Here is a 21,576-nt window from a genome sequence, read left to right as displayed (position 1 = left end):
AGACTTCAATTGTAATGATCACTTTTTGCTTAAAAATAAAGATCCGGATATATTCTTTTCGAAGCTTTGAATGCAATAAATTATTTTCGAAGAGAGAAGAAGTTCCTCGTGATACACACGGTATAAAGAATCATAGATATTTCTATATCAAAAATAAAACATACCTGTCGTAGTCCAGGAACATCGCCAACAGCAGTACCATCAGATCGTACCCAAATAATTTCCGGTGGAGGATTACCTCTTGCAGAACATTCAACAACAGCACCAGTTGTATTTGAGAAATCAACACGATTCGGTGGTTCCTTTATGTAAACAGGTCCCATGGTATCATCTTCAGCATAGACTGTAAGAAAAGAAAATCAAGATATTAGATTTGATTCAATAATAACATAACATAAAGTTTAAGTGTTTTCTCAAATGGAAAATTAAATGTTTATCGAGTTTTCGTGATGAGGTTATTCACCATTCAATAATCAATCATCTAAATATATTGTTTTAGGACAAAAATAGATTTTGATTTTAATTTAATTCTGTAAGGTAGAATTAACTAACAAATTAAAACTTATTAAAACTACCAGAAACATCCCACGCCTTAAAATCACAAATTTGTTTGATATCGACGATTCATGTTAACTAGATTGGTAGAAAAGCACCTTATTTACAAAGTTTATAGTTAGAAATATTAAAGACAAGTTAATACTAAAGCATATCGAATTGGTAGATAAGACAAATTTCACTACTCCTCTCATGTTTGTTAATTTGATGTGCAGTAATTATCGATTATCCGCTTGGCTAGTTATTCAAGAATAAGGTTTTCAAATGATTTTAAGAAATCCTTAATCCAACTTTCGAGTTATAAATATTAAAAAAACTGATAAATGTCCTTCAATTTTGTGTTGAAACTGTACTCAGTCCTAGCGAGTATCATCGCCATGATTAAACGAAATCACGTAATTAGAGATAGATAATCAAATTCCTTCATTTCTCTTATCATTTTCAGATAACAAAAGATTACGTTTACTTCAAACTTACGCCGAATTTGAGCAATTAGACATACAAGCCAAATCGTTTGGCTATCGAACAGGTCCGAAAATTTCCGAAGTTAATATATTTTTCTTACACCTTTACTCCGTAATGAGAGAAATTCTGACAATTTTTGAAAGACTTGAAAAAAATATATTTCGAATTATAAAATTCATAATTCGAAAATAGATAAAATTATATACAAATAAAAAAAGTACCACAAAGACAATTTGAAAACTAAAAGTTATTTATGTTTTAAATCCAACGTGAGAAAAATGCTCATAACGCGAATGCTGACGGATTAAAGTGTTGAATTTAAAGTCTTAAACTCTTCTAATATTTGGCGGAAATTAAGTAATGAAGTACGGAAATGGTCAGTACATTAATGCTAAAAGTTGCTTCACCAATTTAGAACAATTCATTGTCTCGTTTCTATACAGAATGTTCGTTTTACATCTAGGCATATGAATATCACGAGTATGACAGAATGCATGCGTTAAGCAATGCATCTAAGTGAGAGGTATTATAGGTGTTATATAAAATTGCAAAAGTGACTTGTATCGTGGTTTATCTGTTGTTGTTCATCTATTCAACTTAGATACTCCCACTCTCTAAGCGTCTTACAACTATCTCAACGCATATCGAAGCTTCAACACCTGTATATAATACTTAGATGCATTGCTTAACCGCATGTATTCTGTCATACTCGTGATATTTATATGCCTAGATGTAATTCGAACATTCTGTATATTCCTAATACTATTTAGAGAGACGAATATTCACTTTTATTATTATCAGGCTAATAGTTATAATAAAATCATAAAATAATTAATCTACAATCAATAAATACAAGTTTTTTTTATATCGCTATGTGCAGATTTTGATTTACAAATACATCTTGATCTGTATATTTCACCTTGAGATTTAAATACTGAATAATTTATTATTAATATCACAATAAAAGCAATGCTTCCTTTTTTTTAAATAAATAATTATCATAAATAAATTATTGATAAATTAATAAGAAGGTAAACTAACCGATCAATTGTTTAAAATGAACAAGACAACAACAAAAAAAATAAAAAAACAGATAATTTTACTTGAATATGAGTATTTACTGTCCATAAATAAATAAATAATTTTGTTTACGATTAACAAATACAATAAAATCCATTGTTTTACATACAATATTATAAATAAATAATTCGATATTTAAAGTTTAGACACTACCGCATATTTTAACACTCAAAGATAGAGATACTAGCCAATAGCCACACTAGAAACTTATAAATAATATTATATCGTTTGTACAAGAATATTTTGTATACATAGATTTATCAAAAATAAACAAGAGTTATTTATATATTTCTTTGTTATTAATTATTTACAGATTTTTTTTTTTTTTAATAATTTCCCTTCGATCAAGGCAGTAAATACGAATTTTAGTATACGAAAAACTGTGTTAACAAATATGCTCCTATATGTGAAAAGAGGAAAATCGGTATAAGAACTCGAGAAATAAGCTCGAATGAGCTTTGAACTCGTACAAAAATAACTTTTAGCCAATTTCCTTATTTCAAGTACCTTCCACTCGGCGCGTTTTATATGCCAACAGAATAACTCATGTTAGTAAATTTTTCACACTTAATCGTTCCCCTCAAAATGTCCACTTGAATATTGTATCTTGTGGCAACGTCTCCAGTTTTTATCTTGCCAATAAGGAAAAGCCCGAATAATTTTAGAAAATTGAAGGATTAACTGAAGTAGAGTTTTTTTTTTTTTTTTGATGGGTATAACTAAATTGAGTTAGTTATATTCTTAAAAACTAAACTGGTAGAGGAAAATGCTCTTCCCATAAGAATAATTATAAATCAACTGAAGTATTATTTACACGGTGTAAAAATAAAAAAAAGGTTTTCAAGAAACATAATTATGTTACAAATTACTATTATTATGTACAATAAACATAATATATTACAAAATAAAATTTTAATGTAAGCATACGGTATGAACGATACTAGTAAGATAAGTACAATATTATATTATGCAGTAACTATAAAAAGACCAGCAGCTAACAACACTTTTAATGAACTTATAAACGTACGTCTGTCAATAATAAAAGCAATTATTTTTAGTTGAAAAAGATGAAGGTATTTATTTCCAATTCTCTCTTTGGTGTTAAAACCCAATGAGCTAAAGAATAGTTCATGTTCGCAGTTGACAAAAGATTTATATTAGAAAAATTTATATTAGAAAGTTATTCTTTAAAAGAATAAGGAAATTTTTATTTTTTCCATAAACTTAATAAATTTGACCAATCCCAATCTGGTATGCAAGGTGCAGATTAGTGGCAATCCATGGTGGAAATTTCTGTATAGCATGGCAGAGGTTTAAGAGACAATTAAAAGTGTTGTTAGCCGCCGGTTCAATAATACTTGCAGTACAGTTCCAAAGTGCAGTTTTATCTATTGTCTGGAATACTCAAACACACATCTTTTGAACTAAACACAATTACGTTGCATTGCAATGCATTGCAAGTCTAGTATAATGAAGATGAATATATATATTGTTTGTTTAATGTTATTGCAATTTAAATTGAATTATATAGTTTAAAACTACCTTACATGATTATAATACGAATAATAAAACACACAAAGCATGCGTTTAAGGTAGTTTCTTCTTGATATTCGGAGATAAAAATACAGTATATTCTTTGCTACAAATTGTATTCAAACTTTTATCTTCTATTTTAACATCTTGTAAAAGTTATTAGTAGAGAGAAGGTCTTCTGTTAAGCTACTTATCAAAGGGTGGAGCAACTGGAATTTTAAACTATAATTATATCGTGGGGAGTGTAGTATCGAAAGTGGGGGTCCAGCGAGGGTAGAAGTCTAGCATCTAAGATTTAGGCAGCTGTGGAAGTAACAAAAATAGAACATGGTTTCCCTGGAAACGACTTACATGAAAAAGTTTAATTATGGGTGTCCTGTGGAAATAACACTCAGTTGAATAGAAGGCCCAATATGAGCCGTTGATACAAACAGTACAGTTCAAAGGGTTGTTGTTGAATTACTTAAAATATACTAGTTAAGAATATACTTAGAAAGCAAATATTATACCTTTATTTTATGATAGGCTTAAATGAAACTGCGTTAAACAATAAAATATATCAAAGTTTCAAAGCAATTCATTCAGTCTTGTTTTTATTGTATCGAACTTTACGGAGGCGGATGCTTTACGGGAAAAACGATACAATATTATATATACAACTGAACCACACGCTTCTCTGGGATTTGTTAAAGAATGCAAAATTTGAAGTAGATTGGATCAAGGAATCACGTTGTACTATACAAACATTACCTCCATTTTTCACCCACTTAGGAGTAGAATTTCGGAAAATTCTTTCTTATGAGATACTTGTGTCATACAACTATCGGTTTAGGCTGTGCGTTGATCCGTTAGTAAGTCATTCAGGACAAAGTATTTCATATAAATAACATAATCTCATTTGTTAAAAATTGAATTACCAAGATTTGTATTATAAGCCAAAAGCTTACACCATGAAAGGATCTCTCTGCCTAAATTTTATGTTTCTTTCGTAGTTATTGATTGCGATGAATCAACTAATCATGTTAGGTGAATTTTATATATACATGATTCACCCTAAACTAGAAATTTTTCCGAAAACTTTTTTTAATTAAGGGAAAATATTATCATAGTAGTAATATTTAATTCACCCCAAAAAAGGAATTTAAGCGAAACGACCTTTAGTTAAATAATATAGTTTAAAACTGCCTTACATATAGTACTCGTATAATATAACACAATAGATGCTTTTAAACTTCTATAATAAGATTCTAAGAACATTGCATAAAAGCACTTGTAAGCATACTTTATTGTAAACTGTAACAAGATAAGAGTATCTATGTTAGTTGAAAATTTTGGGATCAGGTATTATTATGGTCATAACACGAAATTTTTTTATTTTTCATTGGAAATTTAGAGTACATTTAGAGACTCGATCGATTGCATACTTTGAATGTAGTCGTTTAAAAGGTGTCTTTCTCTGCGCCAAAACTACCTTAGCCACAAGGCCATGCCCTCTTTTATAGTAAGTAGGTACTATTAATATTTCAAGATAATATTATTAAGATATTTCCAGCATGAAAGCATTTTTCGATAGATTTGGCCTAATTTTTTCAAAAGCAGAATAATGTTATCTGTGAGATCCCGAAGTTGTAGAATTTTTGGTCGTTAATATCGCTGAGATAATCAGCCCCAAAGTTCGGAATTTCGAGGGAAAAGCATGTAAAACTGACTGTCCTTTCGGTTATTTTTTATTATATTAAAAAAATCCTCTCGACAGAATTTTTTTTAAACAGTAGGAATTAATAAGTTGAAAGAAATGTTTTTAGGATAAAATTGATCAAAATTTAGAACTTATGCATTAATTATCTCGCGTTTAAAACGGCAAAATTTCTGAAACTTTGGAATTTAATAGTAAGCCTTATTTTTAGACTGTGAAAAAAATTCGTTAAATTCAGGAACTGCAAATAGCATGATGGAAATACCTTGAAGTAATAAAGATTGTTTCTACTGGTCTTGGTCAGGGATAAAATTATTAAATTATTGTTTTGCCATCGGACCTTGATACGTGTGCAAATTTTCATCAAAAATTATAAGTAAGTTAAAATTGGCTTCTAAGATTTTATTAAATTGTTAATGTTAAAGTAAGTCATTTTTAATAATTGAAAAGATACAAGAGAATGTTTCAAATCATAAAAAAAACTCAAAAATTATTTTCTTAATTGTTATTGCCAAGGGCAAAAAATAATGATATTAATCGAGCTAGGATGTTAAACTAATTCTAATTCTGGATAGTGCTTTTTGAATAAATTTTGGTAGAGTTGGATTGAATCAAAGGTATTAACAAAGTTTCGATTTAGAGACCGATAGAGTGAAAAAACAATATATTAAAAACAATAATCCAATATTTTCATGAAGTCAATTAGTCTGGATTAATACTTCAATTGTCATTCAAAAATAATAACTTCTAAAACTCATATGAAATCCATGTATCATCTATGTTCAAAAAATAAAGCTAAAAATTCATATAAAAAGCGAATGAAAAAGTTAAACATAAAAAGCTTTCCAGAGACAAAAAAAGTGTTGAACAAAAAAAAAAACTAATGTAGAGAGGAGTTACATTTTTATCATGTTCAAAAGAAAAACCACTATTTAAAAATTGAAAAATCTTGTTTGTGGTCGTGTGCTGTAGTATATGAAGTACATATTTTAGTAGCATAGAGAGATGAATGAAGAATGTAGCTAGTACTATACTAGTGCAGCATGTTGTGTAGCCATGCTAGGGGCATCATGTAGGGCGTTGGTCCCACAATTTAGTACCCATATACACATTATTATATACTACACGATAAGAATACATTATGTATAAGTTTGGTATTGGTATATACGAGGTGGAAAGCTTATTGAAAAACTGACGATATCATTTTTGGTTGAAAAAACTTTCCATAGGTGCGTTCAATTGTATTTGCGATTAACCAATTTTCAAAGTAAGCACAGGAATGCCGAACGTCTTCAAATGAGCTGGCGCAACAAATTAATATAACCTTATATGGGTATCGGGGACATTACAGGGACTTGTGAAGAAGGCGAGCTTGCTAGAAATGCACAAGCTGTCGAAAACAAGCGTCAATAGGCATCCGGGAGTTCCGTTTTTGAAGTGGAAGTTGTTCTTGAATGAGGAAACGTTAAGAAAGGGAAATCTTAGATGGAAGGAAGGACCACTTGTGGGACTACAAGACCGATGTGGTCTGAGGAAACGCTTCAAATCGTTTCGGCTATTACAGGACACTGGCTAAGCGGCAGGCACGCTGCAAGACTGAGCGTACGAGCGCATCACGATCATTGCAGGAACTGTAACTGTCACTCCCCAATTCTTGCCATAAGGAGATGAAGTCATTTGAATCAATCATTCTTTGACTATCGCTCCGACTTAAGTTCCATTGATATCAGAGCACTTCTGGTGTTCTTAAACAGCTCCAAATGGTTTATGGATTATTGGCCCGGGATGAAAGCCACTCTATCCTAATCTAATCTAGTCAATTTTTATGAAAAACATCTTCATTTAGGTATTTTATTGAAAGGATAAAAAAGCGAGTCAAGGATTCTGATAAAACGTTTAGGTGATCATAATAGCCAGTACTTTAAATTTTCTCATAGAAGGGAAAACTGAAGTTTAGCGAAAAGTCAGACTTTTATGCTAGAAAACTTTTACAATGTTTAGAACAACGGTCTCTGACCTCTCAATTAGTTAGTCAAGATCACTGCAAATCACAGTTAATCTGCAAATTATGTAATTGAAAACTTTTTTGCAGTTGTTTGGATCAATAAGCATTTTCCATCTTCTTGATCTTATATTATTTTGTGGAATATGATAGAACATCGTACTTTGTACATTCAACGAAATTATATAAAATGATAGAACTGGGAAAACTCCAAGCTATGTAGCAAATGAGTGTATTCGGTATATTATCGATCTGTTTTCAGCTTCGGCAGCGCATACATATATATACACACAACGACATGTACTTTGAATGTTCATCCATACACACATTCACACAGCACGTACAATAACACAACCATCATCATCATCCTAACCCTCCCCCTCTCTTACGAATCCTCAAACACCCCGTCTGACGTCGCATACTAACTTACCGTAACGCGCCGCGACGCTTATATAGTAGTATGTACTCGCATAATATAAATTGTAAGACTATATTGCTATTTGTCATCAATTGTAATTTTTCGTATTATAGTAAGTTTTCTGTTTTGGAAATCTTTTTCTAACTGCAAAAGTTTTTCTGAATTGATTTTCTTTATTATGTGGTGTTAGTTTATAGCAGTCGTTACATTTTAGTGTGAGTACTAAGAAAATTAAATATAATATTAAATGCAATTTCAAAAGGGAGTTGTCAAAAGCTATTTAACGTAGCTTTTACCATTTTGCCAAAAACTGCCACAATCCGGAATGCCTTTAAATTTTATTAAACACAAACCTGAAATAATAATACGAGATTTTGGAGCAAGGCGAAGGGGAAATGGTCACAAAAGATAGCAGTATCCACGTACCTGCTAAATGGGGGAGGTAACAACTGCAATTATGGTTTCAAGCTTGAATAAACGCTTCTAATGTTTAAGTGAGTACTTAGTGAATCCATGGTAACATGTGCTTCTCGCCTCCTCGCCATAAGATGAGCCTTAGCGTAAAGTTTTTCATTACAGACTATTTTATTTAAAAGGAGGGAGACTTTTTTTCTTAACCTTCTTTGCTTAATCTCATTTACTTATTTCGAATTTTTGAAGACTCCTGTGAAGCCCTCATAGTCTTTGTTTAAAACTTGGTAGTCTAATGCTGAGAACCATATGTTCTCTCGTTACCGACTTGCTCGTTAATCTACCGAATAGTTCTCGACATATTTCGTCAGTGGTCAAAAGATGAGAGAAGCACCTACCCTAATTGGTCTTCTGTTGATTGGAAACTGTTGGGGGGAGGGCTTTGCTCAATGAGTAGGCTTTATTAGGGCCCTGTATCTTAGACATTACATCTTATACCAAATATCCGAGACAGTTTGAGATAAGTCCGTTTTGAATATTTTTACGTTGAATTGCAATAACGTAATGCTTAAAGTCAGAGCCTGTTCATGAAAGGTTGTTGATTTAAAACACAAACGTTGGTTTAGTTCGAAAAGAAGTCGATTAATCATAATCTGACATTACAAACTATAATGTAGAAAGAAACGAATCTAATTTACGATTGTCAACTCTTAAATTGTACAACTGACAAGTAAGAAATAAATAACAGATATATATTTTTGATATTTATGACATAGCTCTTTTTAACTCTTCTAACTCTTGTTCATTGTTCGTCTATAATACAGGAGTATCATGATCGGTTCATTTAACGGATATCCTTTCAATGTGACGCCCATGTGTCATATGACGTTACATTTGTAGAAGAAATACGAATATACGATTCTATTGCGCATTTTAAAATGTTTGATTATACTTCTTCTATAGGTATATAAAATGTATATCCTGATAAAAAAAAGAGTGATTTTAAAGTCAGGACGCATTTTAGATTTGATTTTACTCCGAAAATATATCAGACTGTGGTCAATTTTTTGTGTCCCAAAAACTAGAACAAAAGCAAGACGAGATTTCGATTTCATTCGATTTTTAGACGAATCTGGGTGAATAGGGTGAAGACCAGTCCCTAAAAGAAAAATTAGTTGGCACTCTAATCTAGACGTCACTCCCATGAAATGATAGAATCTCTCCAAAAAACATTTATAGTCTTCTCTCGTGATTTTGAATCAGGTTTAATTCGAAAATTGGCGATGTAGAAATTAAATTTTACTAAAACTTATCAAATGGATGTTATTCTTTTGGTATACATGGGTATTCGGTAAATGTAGGGTAATCGATTCATTAGAACGATTTTGGCTTAACGATTTTATCTCTGCGTTGATGTATGTGGGATTTTCCAGACTTTTGAACCAGCCTATATATAATACATACAATTACAAGTACATTATGATTTTTTGTTTCAATTCCATTAACACTTAATGTATATAAATTTATCGTGTTGTCATTGTTAAACATATATGATTTTCATATAATTTATCTTTATTCATCATCATAAGCAGACAAGTTCAGCTACCTTTTTTGTTGATATATTCGAAGTTTTGCAATTAAATCCTCGTAAATTATCGGAATTTAATGCATAGTAACCAAAAGTTACTTGTATTGATTCAGGACATTCACCTTCGTTAAATAAATTTTGCTACGAAAAGTAATCAATAATTGATTGAAGCATTCTAACAAAAAATTTTTTTGGAAATTTAGAAAAACTAGTGCGATAAACTTGCTTAACGAAACTTTAGCCGTTTGAGGTTAAAAAAAACATCTTTACTACATTCTCTGCCATTTTTTTAGCTTTATTTTTCTCGAAAAAAAAACTTTGAAAGTATTCGAACATAGAAGAATACAATGTTCCAAATGCAATAAACGTTCTTGTTTCGCATAGTATAATTTATTAAATTATCAAATAAAAATTTTGGCACATACTATCTTAGCACAAAACAAACATAAGAAATTTTAAAATGAAATGAGCATACAAAACAAGTAAATAGTGGAAAAAAGATAAAAACAACAAAAATTGTGTTCAATTCGTTCTTTGTGTCTTTATTCTACGGGCTGTATCTTTCACGACTATATGTATAAACAAAGAGCGGTCCTTTAGTCACCATTAAATGATAAATCAGGCAATTTTAACTGAAAAAAGGAATGACAAATTGCATTTCTTTTGAATATTCAAATAGAGATAGCTATTAATGCAGAATGCGAAATTTTATGTGGCTGAAGGTGATTACATTTCGTCGAAGGTTCAAAAATAGGTCAGATTCGTAGCTGAGTTACTTTCAGGTATAAAACATGAAAGACGTTTTTGTTAAGAGAAAAAGTAGCTTTTTGAAAACATTTTCCTGTTAACTTAATAAATTCGGCAAATGTCGAATCGAAAAGTTTATCGTTATTTAATGAAGAATAATGTGGCAATCTAAATTTTCCTAAATCTCTTACTAGTTGCGAACAGTAAGATATTCTCATTTCATTTTTTCTCTTAAAGTTGCTCGATCTGTAGAAGAATATGCGGTCAAGTTGCATTCCCATCAGAACTGTTTCTAAAGTGTATATACAATTCTAAAACATACAAACTGTATATGTGTGTATGCATGTATGTGAGCATCTATAGATTTTTCGTTTAGTGTCATGACCTCCTGGTGATGTAACTAGCAATACATAACAACCGTACATACATACATAGAGCTAGCTAGAGAGCTATATTATCATCAACATCTCTCTCGGTCGTCGTCTTCGAGTTTTCTCATAGAAAATAAATAAAGTTTTCTCTCTAGACGATATGTCCCTAACAGCAGCAGTCGTCATTTGTAAAAAGCATTTCACCAACATTCTGCGGCACAATAATTCTCTCATATCGTTCTCAACAAAATTCTAAATTTATAAACTATCACCACAAAATAAAGACGATAGATAATATAAACGCAATCATAATATAAAGGATGTATATTAAAAATATGATCATTTACGGAGAAGGATTTTCTGACTTTGTGAGAGGTAGACAAGAGGAAAACAACTTGATTGATGTCTTGTTCACGTTCTGAAGGTAATTGCTCGTTAACGTTACCAAAATAATAAATGCGAGATGATAACCATGGATCTCATTGATCTTGCGAAAGATTAAAAAGCAATAAGAATCACCAGGTTAGTACAATTTCTTGTCATGTCGTTGTCTTTGCTGAAAAGAGGATGATGTATGGCTGAACAGTAAAATTATTATACAACTATTGAAGAACAGAGAAATCATTCCAGGAAATTGTGTCGTTTGGTTGAATGTTCAGACGTTCACTGTAATAACAATAATCCGAGTCGGTCATTTCGTTCTTATCCAAGCGACAACAGTGTGATCAATTTACTGCCCCAATAACTGTTTTTGTTCACACTACCGCTGCATAGATTCGAACCCGCACCCTTCCAGCGAGTAGTCAAAGCAAGTAAAGACGTCTTAACTCGCTTGGATACTGAGCCGGCCTCATTCTTTGTAAGGAATATTAAGAGCGGAAGAACAAATCCTTCGCAATAATGAATCTCCTTTCAATCGGAACGGAGATATACACAGCCAAAGATACCTATCTGCCCATGTTTCGCGATATTGGCATCTCGAAAACGACTTCTGGAATTGTTAGACACTTATACAGTCATTTATATTTCATTCATGATTGGCGTTTTACGAGATTGAGTCCTGGAGGGGATCGTAGTAAAGGATACGGTAGGCTGCATGGATGATGGAAGGGTTCCAAAGTGACTGGAATTGAGTATGGCAGTATTGGGAACTGACATGGAGGCGTGACTTAAAAAACATGTCGGAAAGTAACCTACACTTTTAAATGTTTAACCCATATGATAGTTAAAAAAACGTTAAAAATACATTTTTCGTTTTCTATTCGTCCTTTGTTGCTGAAAATTTATTTATAATTAATGTGGACTTTAATGAAAATAACGTAAAAATTATGCTCAAAGCTTTAAAGTTTATTATATGAGGCGTGTTTTCAAAAACAAAGATCCATCTACTTCTACTTATGGAAGCGGCAGACAGAATTAGTTGCGAAATAAAATATAATTTTATGATCTTATCACAAAAAATAAAGTGTTTGAAGTCTGGAAACTGGAATTTTTATAAATCTTACTAATGTTTAAAATATACTTTAATTAAAAGTTATTATTATTTAAAGAATACTCAAAGTGTTATACGTGTAGAGAAAATATTTTATTAATTTATTATTATTATTATTATAAAACAAATTTAACTTCGAAATAATTATTATAATATTTGTAGAAACAAAAAATTGTTATTAAAAAATTTTCTAATAATACTGTACGATCGCCTGTCTTTGGAAATTTATAGAAAACTACGTTTAAATTTTTATTTGCTTTACTCTTACAATCTCTAACTGCACAAATTACTCTACTTTTTGATTTAACACGTTCTGTAAAAATTGCAAGTTCCATTTTTAATTTTATTTATCGATAATTTATTATAAACAATTTATTGCCAATATAAACAGTATGTATTTACTCGACAGTTGTAACCCATTAATAGTTTGTTTTTTCTACCACCAGAATGCGTGTCTCGATTTGTCAGTTCCCAATCTCCTGTTAATACTTTCAATTTACTTTAAGGTTTTTAGGTTTATAATAAAAAGAAGATTTAATGATTTTTCTAATATTTTACAGAAAGAATTTGCTACCACATCTCCTATAAATATTTGCACCCTCCTGTATATATTACAGAAAATGTAGAATCAGTGAAATACACAATAATGTTTTATGTATACATGATTGCATTACGTTATCTAGGTCTAAGTATATAACAACATATCGGATAATACACAATATCTCGGTTCTTTGCTTCCATCTTTGGTAATTTGTTTTGGGACTATTTGTGTTCTAGAAGATAATTTAATTATAAAATACAGTTAGTTCTCTATTCTCAGATTAGCTTTGTGCTTGAAATATCTTTGTGGTTCCAATTTATAACATTGTGGTTTTTAGATATCAATCATTTTAGTCGTTTTTCAACGAATTTGACTAACGTAGTCAGTTATAAATTTTAGTGGTTTTAAGGGGGATTTATTAAAATATGAATAATTTGATAAATAAAAAAAAATATAACAACTAATAGATTTAATTGTTTAAATATCCAGGAATAGATAAAATAGATATTTCTGTTGAAATCTAAAAATCGTATATTTTCAATTCCGCTTCCTACATGAAAGAACTGTTTCGAATTTTATTTATAAATTCTGTTAGAACTTGGGAAAATTAGATGAAAATTCGAGGTTTGAGAGGATTGATTTTTTCGAGGAAAAAATCATTTATAGAAGAAATAACACACAAATGCATGCAATTTCATTACTTTAAAATGGAAAAACGAATACCGCTTGCTATAATTTTCTTTATAGGAAATTTTTGTCGTTAAACTAATGAGTATTAGTTTTCCAAATTTTACTAAAGAAAAATAGTATTTTAACTGCTTAACGCAAACTTTAATAGCCCTTTACAAATTTAACACCGCAAGGAGAATAAAAAAATTTACCTGTTTATAAAGAGCATTACTGAGAATGCATATACCTACACTATTTCAAGATTTTTCTAAGAAAACGAGATTTTTTTTTTGTCCTTCTCGGGGAACGTCCTTAACCCATTCCAAAATTTCAACATTCTACGACCAATAGTCTTTGAGTTACTCGTACTATCTTACGTTTACACATTTTAAATTTTTGAAACAAATCGGCCGGGATCGAAATTTTAATGTCCCTAACAAATGGATTTGTAAATCGTTCAGCATCATTTCTCTCTTCAATTAACTTTCTTTTTCTATTTTTATATATCTTTTTTCGAAATGTATTGTTAAAAAATCTTTTTAAAGAAATAATCATCGCATAATTATACCTCTAAGCCTAAAGCAAAATATAGTTCTCAGGCTTTGTTACCAATTACTTGAAAAGAGCATTTAAAAGTGATAAAAAAAAGTACATTTGTGAGTAGGTACAATTATTCATTTCCTTTCATTTTATTAGTTCTCGATAAAACAAAAAAAGAACATGAAATAACGCTTATCGAAATTATTCGTCCATGAAGGTTTGTTGTTTTTCTTTAAAATTTATTATTCAATTTATCATCATTATAATAATTTTAATTTACTAATTACTATTTCGTGTTAGTCATTTTGTTTTGTGTCGTCTTTTTTCTCAAAATGTTTTTTAGTATTATATTTTCTCAAAAATATAGACTTATGTACTGAATCGAAGGTTAACGAGAAGGAGACCTCGTGTGTTGTAATTCGGTTTCATGACTTCTAGAAAAGGGTATTCTACTATGTTTGAAAAAGTAAATGTTGATTTTCCTAATAGAAAGCCACAAAAAAATCGGCAAAATAAAAACTTTCATCCCATAAAATTAAATTAAATTTTCAACATTTTTATTCTCGCAAAAACGCTGTCATTTTGGTGACATAATATTGGTAAAAAAAACAGTCGTGTATGTAATTAATATATGTATAAATAAAGTTGATGGTAACATAACCTACAATTACTATGAAAGCTACATGATGTCATCATAATGGCCGCTCGCGTTTTAGGTCATGTGATATACAGATTAAAAATTACGACTTTTAATTTTAATATAATAAAACAATAATGTGCTTTTATAACTCAAAATCAGAATATTTAGGTATATTTCTACATAATTTTTAATTTTTAACCAATTTGGGTAAAATGTCGGTTCTTGAAAATAAGTATGTAGGTTGAGTTAGTATTAAGAGAGTCCTTTAAGAAGAAGCTTCCATTCCCTTCTTCCTTTTTTATCCTGACATTTTTTCCTGGATTTTTGCGTTTTTGAGTATCTCCAAATGGAATAAGTTAGTGTCAAAAAAGTTCCTTTCGTGTATATCTACTTTACAGTACTCCCACCCTCTACTTTATGTGTTTTTGCAGTTTTTAAGAATTTACACACAATCTTCAGCGTCTTTTAATTAATTTACACTTAAGAGGGTTACAAATTTGCCTGAGAATTGAGTTCAAGTTAAGGAAGTGCCTTAGTATCGACTTCCCGGCTCCCGTCCTAAAGATATGTGTATGTGTTCGAAAGCATGAAACACAAAAATTCTAAGTCAAGCATCTAATACGGAGGAAATATAACCTTGGTGTCGGAGTTCTGCTACCCACGAATTTAAAAAAAATATAATTTATAATTGGTGACAATTTATAGAACAGCGACCCTTTCGCCTTTGGCACGAGGTACAATGTACGCTATTTTACTATTTTATTTATTGTAGAGCCTATATGTGTAAATTAATGAATAACGCGACTTAGCCGGAAGTGACGTAATTAAAATATATTAAAAATATTTACAACATTTAAAATAGGTAGTAGAAATGTAAAAAAACATATAAGCTTTTATTTTTAGGGTCTTTGTTTTGTATTTTTGATGAAAAGAAAAACCTATTTTAATTCATGTTGACGGATTAACAACTTTTGAATATCACTTATCTTGATTAACTTAACCAGCAATGATTGATTTAGAGACTTTTAAAGCTTACGATGTAGAGAAATATTTTAAAAATCAAATAAGTCCTTTCAGAAACCTCAAGGGTTTTACTCATATAACCTTTTTATCTATTTTTAAATCGTTGTATGGTTAAAGTATTCTAAAGCAATGCCTAACCAAGAGACAGCAAAAAAAGCAGGGTCGCCCAAAAAGAAGATGGGAAGACGAAATACGCTTCACTTTCGGACCTTATTGGGCAAGGGTTACAAGAGACAGAACACAGTGGAGACAGTTGGAGGAGGCTTATGCCAAAAGGTACACCGAATTGAGAGACACTATATAAACTTTTAAGAAATGACCTACAATTCGGAAAAGAAAGGCTTTTATTATTATTATTATAAAGCAATGCCTGGACTTCTAGGGGTAACTAGGGGTCCGATAAATAGGGGAGCGTAATTCCGCAAGGGTCGAACTAGTTATGATGATTAGGAATTAAACTCGTATATAAACAGGTCATAAAACTAATCCCTATCCAAATATAGACATTTAATGAACGAACTAAATAAAATCGTTTAATAAAAGTGTTAAAGATCGATAATAAATAATTATAAAAATAAAATTTAATTTGATTTTAATAACATATTAATTGAAGGTCAATGTATTTTGTGTTTTCATATAAACGTGCAACAAACAAACCAATAAACAGTAGCCAGCCGCCGCGCCATGCCAGCCTAGTCAGTCGTGGTGTCGTGAGTCGACCAACTCAGGCTAATAAAATGCACATTTCAATTTTATTTATTTATTCAATTGGTTTTTAAAAAATTCATTCACTTTCAAAGCAAACTATTTTGTATAAGAGTGATACTTCATTACGCAGATGATTGTTTCATCAATTATGGTATTAATTCCGCACCTTTCCAATTAATATGCTAGCGATTTGTTTCCTTAACAATTGATTGTACGGACTACGCCATTCTACTATGGCAGGATAAAAGGATGATTAAAAATGATTAATAGGAAAACATTATTAAAATAGAAAACCATGATAGGTAATACCGAGAGAAACTATCAGCTAACTTAGTCAGCGATTTTTCGCAAATTTTTTGTGAAAGGTTCGTTGTTGAAAATGAAAATATTCTGAAATAATTCCCAAATCAACATTAACCTGCCCTCTGGAGACAATAAAAGAGTATGATGCAATTTACCTTTTCGTGGGCATGCCAAAGTATGTTTTTTTGCCAAAAAACTATTGAATTAATGAAATTCTTAGACCAAAATATCTCATTTGTCCCTTCTAGGCCAACTATTTGGCCTGCTTCCCTTTGGCCAGAAGGTACGCCTACGAATATGTAAGGAAAGTAATTATATTAAACCATTTCTTACTGATAATGACTACGCTGTCTCGATTATCTCGTTCAACAATTAAAAGAATTATTAAAATTATGTTTCCATTTTTATACCAAATCATTGGCTGAACAGTTTAATTCAGACTTAAATGTTTTAAATTAATTTAATTTATTTTATTATAAAGTTGCGTCATACAGGTACATATTTTAATTAAACATGGGTTGAATTTAAAATAATTCCAACTGTATTAAATATTTTTGCAACAAGTAAGAATGTTGATTGAATTTTTTTATATGAAAAATATCAAATTTATCAATTCTGCAGAAATTTAATATAAAACACTTTCAACGAATTAATTTTCAAATGAAGTAATGAAGTATAGCTCGAATAAGCTTAAGAATGTCATCTGCCCAGGTTAGACAGGAATCTCCGTTTTTCCAAGACATTCAATCGACAAAGAGCCGGGCTTTTAGAATCGAAGTTGTTGATATAATAATTTTCCATAGTGAAATTTTCTTTTGAATAATTTATTATTAATTAAAATTAAAAATTTTCTTGCATTTTTGAATTCTATGTTCTTTGAAAAACTTCTAATTTTAAGAAAAGAAGAAAGGTATAAAGATTTCGTAAAAAAATTTTTAGAATAATTCTGAAGGTGACAGCCTTAAATAAGCTGGAAATTTGAGTTTTTCAGAAAGAAAACACATTGTTTAGAGTTTACAATATCGAAACAAGCATTTTTTTACATTTAGGACTTTTACAACGAGACGAATCTTCAACTTACAAGACTCATAACTTAATGAGGTCATTGAATGAATTTGACAACTCATCGTCTTAAATCATATAAAAAGTAGTGTCTATTTACATGCTAAGTAATAATTATTTAAGTTCCATCACGCAAAAATGGTTCAAAGATCTAAATTTATTTGTCATAACTTCAAAATTACAATTTTATGAATTTATTATTTTACTTTATAGCAGATATTTATAGGTAAAATATCAAATATAGGATAACTACAATAAATAAATAATAATGGAGTTTAACCTCCGTTTCTCTGACATATACGTTTTATAACAGAGGCCACCCACATCATTATTTATTAATCTTTATTTATTTAACTACATACATATTTACAATTACATTTTGATGTGGGTGGATTCGATTACTTCGTTCTTATCCAAGCGACGGCAATGTGGTCAATTCTGCACCCCCATTAATCATAATTGTTCACACTGCCGCTGCCTCGAACCAGCAACCTCCCAGTCAGTAGCCAAATGGTCAAAAACTAACGCCTTAGACCGCTCGACCATTGAGCCTGCTATAACTAGAAATAATTCTAGAAATATTTTTATCAGAAGTAAGACCTCTTGTTGTCGCAGTTAAGAGCCTTATTCAATGTCTAAAATTCTCACTACTACTTCTTATATATATATATATATATATATATATCAAGTTAAAGAAACATAAAAATCTTTCTCGCTAGCATGTGATTAGATACAACAAATTTCTTTTTGCTAAATTAAATCTATTTTAAAGGATGTTGTCAATTAAACATATGGCATTAATAAAATATAACACACTCAAGCAAATATTGATTTCACGCATTTTGTCTACAATCAATGTCTTCCCACATTTAATTACGTCCCTTCTCTACACATCTTATCAAATCAAATTAAATTTGAAATACAACCACTTCTCTTGTTTTCGATTTGCGTGTGGGTTGTCACTCTTTCAATCAATTCATCATCAATAAACTATTTTCAAGGTAATACATTACACATGGATTTCAAAGGGTTTTGTGAATACTTAATTTATTTCCCTTGTATAGAAATTTTAATAAGATTTCATGTGAAAACAAAGCCAGACATATTTTATTGATTTTCGAAGAAAAGCGAAATTGAAAAGGCATTGAAAGCGAAAATATTCTTAATATTTAATTTTCTTTGAAATGAGTCGATGAAAAATATTATGAATATAAAAAAGAACTTTCTGCTTGTAATAAAAAAAGTTTTCTATTGTATGAAACTTCAATTTTTTTTTTTTTTCAATTTCATTTCAAACATGTGAAATTATTAATTCTTTTATTGAATGCTGACTAATTGAAAAATGGAGAAAAGAAAATTGAGTTCATATTTTTATATTCATTGGAATAATGTAGCTTAAAATATTAAAAACTTCGAAAATCGTCGAAATGTATTCAAAATCAATTTCTGGTCTATGAATAACTTTTTTTAAAGACAGGTTTAATTAAATTACTCTTAAAGAAATTATGAATTGGGATGTATTATTAAAACTAGGTGATGTCCTTACGGTACATCTTTTTAATGGTTCTTTATTTCCCTTAACTCTTTCATCATAAATTCTATATCTCAGATGTCACCATTTTTTATGATCAACTCATTGAGATTCTTATCGAAGAATCTCCCAATATTATAGGAAAATTGTATCCCTGACTGGTTTTCTTTGAGATTATTCCAGAACTCCAAAATTCCAGTATATTTTAGATTTTATCAATAAAGGTGCTGTTTCCAAAAAGAAAATTTGAATTGGGCAATGAGGAAGAATTACAATCAAACTCCCTGATCTTTGAATAGGTTGTAGTTTTGGCCATTGCAATAAATGTCTTAATTGACAGAGGTTTCGAAATTGGCAATGAAACGAAATTTTTGAATTTGTTAAATTCTGTAAGCAACAAGCAATTGAAATATAGAATATTCGTTGGGTGCCTAGTCACGGTAGATATAATCAAATCGACGCCAGCGCTTCCAGTTGAAAATATTGGCGTTAAAAAGGGCTGTTATGATTAATTTTCAATTCTGTACATGTAAATGTAAAATTAAAATTATTGATAAATAACAAACTTGCTGCATTAGAAATTGTGAAAAAAAAGACGAAATAGCATCCATAGAATTATATGTCCAACAATACAATTATACTAATAAAGTAATATATATCGTTACCAAAACTCATGCATGGTACGAATAGTTGCGAAAATAAAATTTTATAAAACTTTGCACTTTTTTATTGATTGAAATTTAATTTTCATTTGTTGAGTTCCATAATCAAGCGAATTCATATTCAGAGGTAAAAATACTTCCAAAACACCTGAATATGGGCCTAAATCTACAAGAAGAACCTTTTTGACATCCGAATACTTAAATTTTTAATATAAAATATTTTGTAAATAAAAGTTTTAAACATTTATTAAAGTAGGTAATAATTTATTTAAAGATAATTACTAAGATTAACTAACGCCTTGCCTTAATCATTACACCTCAAATAAACAATAACATTAATAAAATTCTTAAAATATTTATCAGAATGTATCTAAAATTCATGAATTAGTTTTGGTGAAGTATATAATGGTGTTTATAAAACAGTTTAATACTATATTATTACCATTCCACGCCACGCCACGCCACGCCATGTTTGGTTTTTGATATAGTTTTTCAATTATTCAAATTTGTTGTCACGCTACAGGAAATGATTCTTACATACCGTCAATAAAATAACCAACTTGTATATATTATGTTTTTTTTTTAAGAATAATAAATATATACAAGTTGAGAGTATGTAATAATTGACTTTATTATATCAAGAAATATTTGTATACCCTGTGAAAATGTTTCACATGTTAAATGAAAGTGTTCAAATTTTGTTTTTTTGTGTGCAAAATTGAGGAACCGTATGGAATAAGAGTCTAGGTGACCTTAAGGTGATTGTAAGCCTACAGTATTGTAATAAAGTTTTGGTTTATTGTACGGTACAAACATATAAACCAAATACATGCTTTGCAGTGAAGTAATCAGTTATTTTTCGATTTACAATACTACGCAACTACAAAAATATATAAAATATTGTGCGCAAGTGATGCTTATAAATTTAGATAATATAGATATCTCTCTTCAATCATCAATATTCTAATTATAGTCGTCTCTGTTCATCAAATGATGGATCTTCGATGAACTCATAATTAAATTAAAATTTTGTTTTAATACCATCGACAACCTTATATTTTTATGTTATTATTGTAAACTACAAGATTGTCTAAATATTTTGGATAGTTTTTTATCACACTCTCTAAATTTTTTGATATAGAAATATACAATTGAAAAGGATAACCTATATGATTCATCATTTTTTCATTCAAATCAAAAAATGTATTTATAAAGTTTTATTGAAATTGCTAGTATTATCCAATCGTTGCATATAATCTTAAGCCCTTTTTTCTTCGATTGATTTTTTAAAGATTTTTGTAGTGTTATTTATCTACCATAAAAATTTTATCTTTCATCTAATTGAATACAAACAAAAATCTGAATGCGCAAATCCGCCTTTCGTTTATCAATAGTCTGTTTTGCAATCCAAAGTGACAGTAGTGTCAGTCACGTTTTTTTTCTGTAGTATCAGTTACGATTTATTTTTCTAATTTAAATTATAAAATACTAAGGTTCTTTATTTTACCGTTTTCTCATAATTTGTTTTATGTAATTTAG

General features: G+C 29.8%; 1 protein-coding gene across 1 annotated transcript in view; it reads right to left on the bottom strand.

Moving 5' to 3' along the window:
* LOC123305652 (Down syndrome cell adhesion molecule-like protein Dscam2) overlaps positions 1 to 21,576 on the bottom strand; it is a 140,708-nt gene that overhangs the window by 81,701 nt on the left and 37,431 nt on the right. Inside the window, 1 exon segment of the mRNA XM_044887428.1 lies at positions 165 to 343. Within this exon segment, the coding sequence (XP_044743363.1) occupies positions 165 to 343 (179 nt within the window).

Source organism: Chrysoperla carnea, chromosome 1 (genome assembly GCF_905475395.1).
Source record: "Chrysoperla carnea chromosome 1, inChrCarn1.1, whole genome shotgun sequence".
NCBI classification, from domain to species: domain Eukaryota; kingdom Metazoa; phylum Arthropoda; class Insecta; order Neuroptera; family Chrysopidae; genus Chrysoperla; species Chrysoperla carnea.
This window is presented reverse-complemented; position numbering and strand designations above follow the sequence as displayed.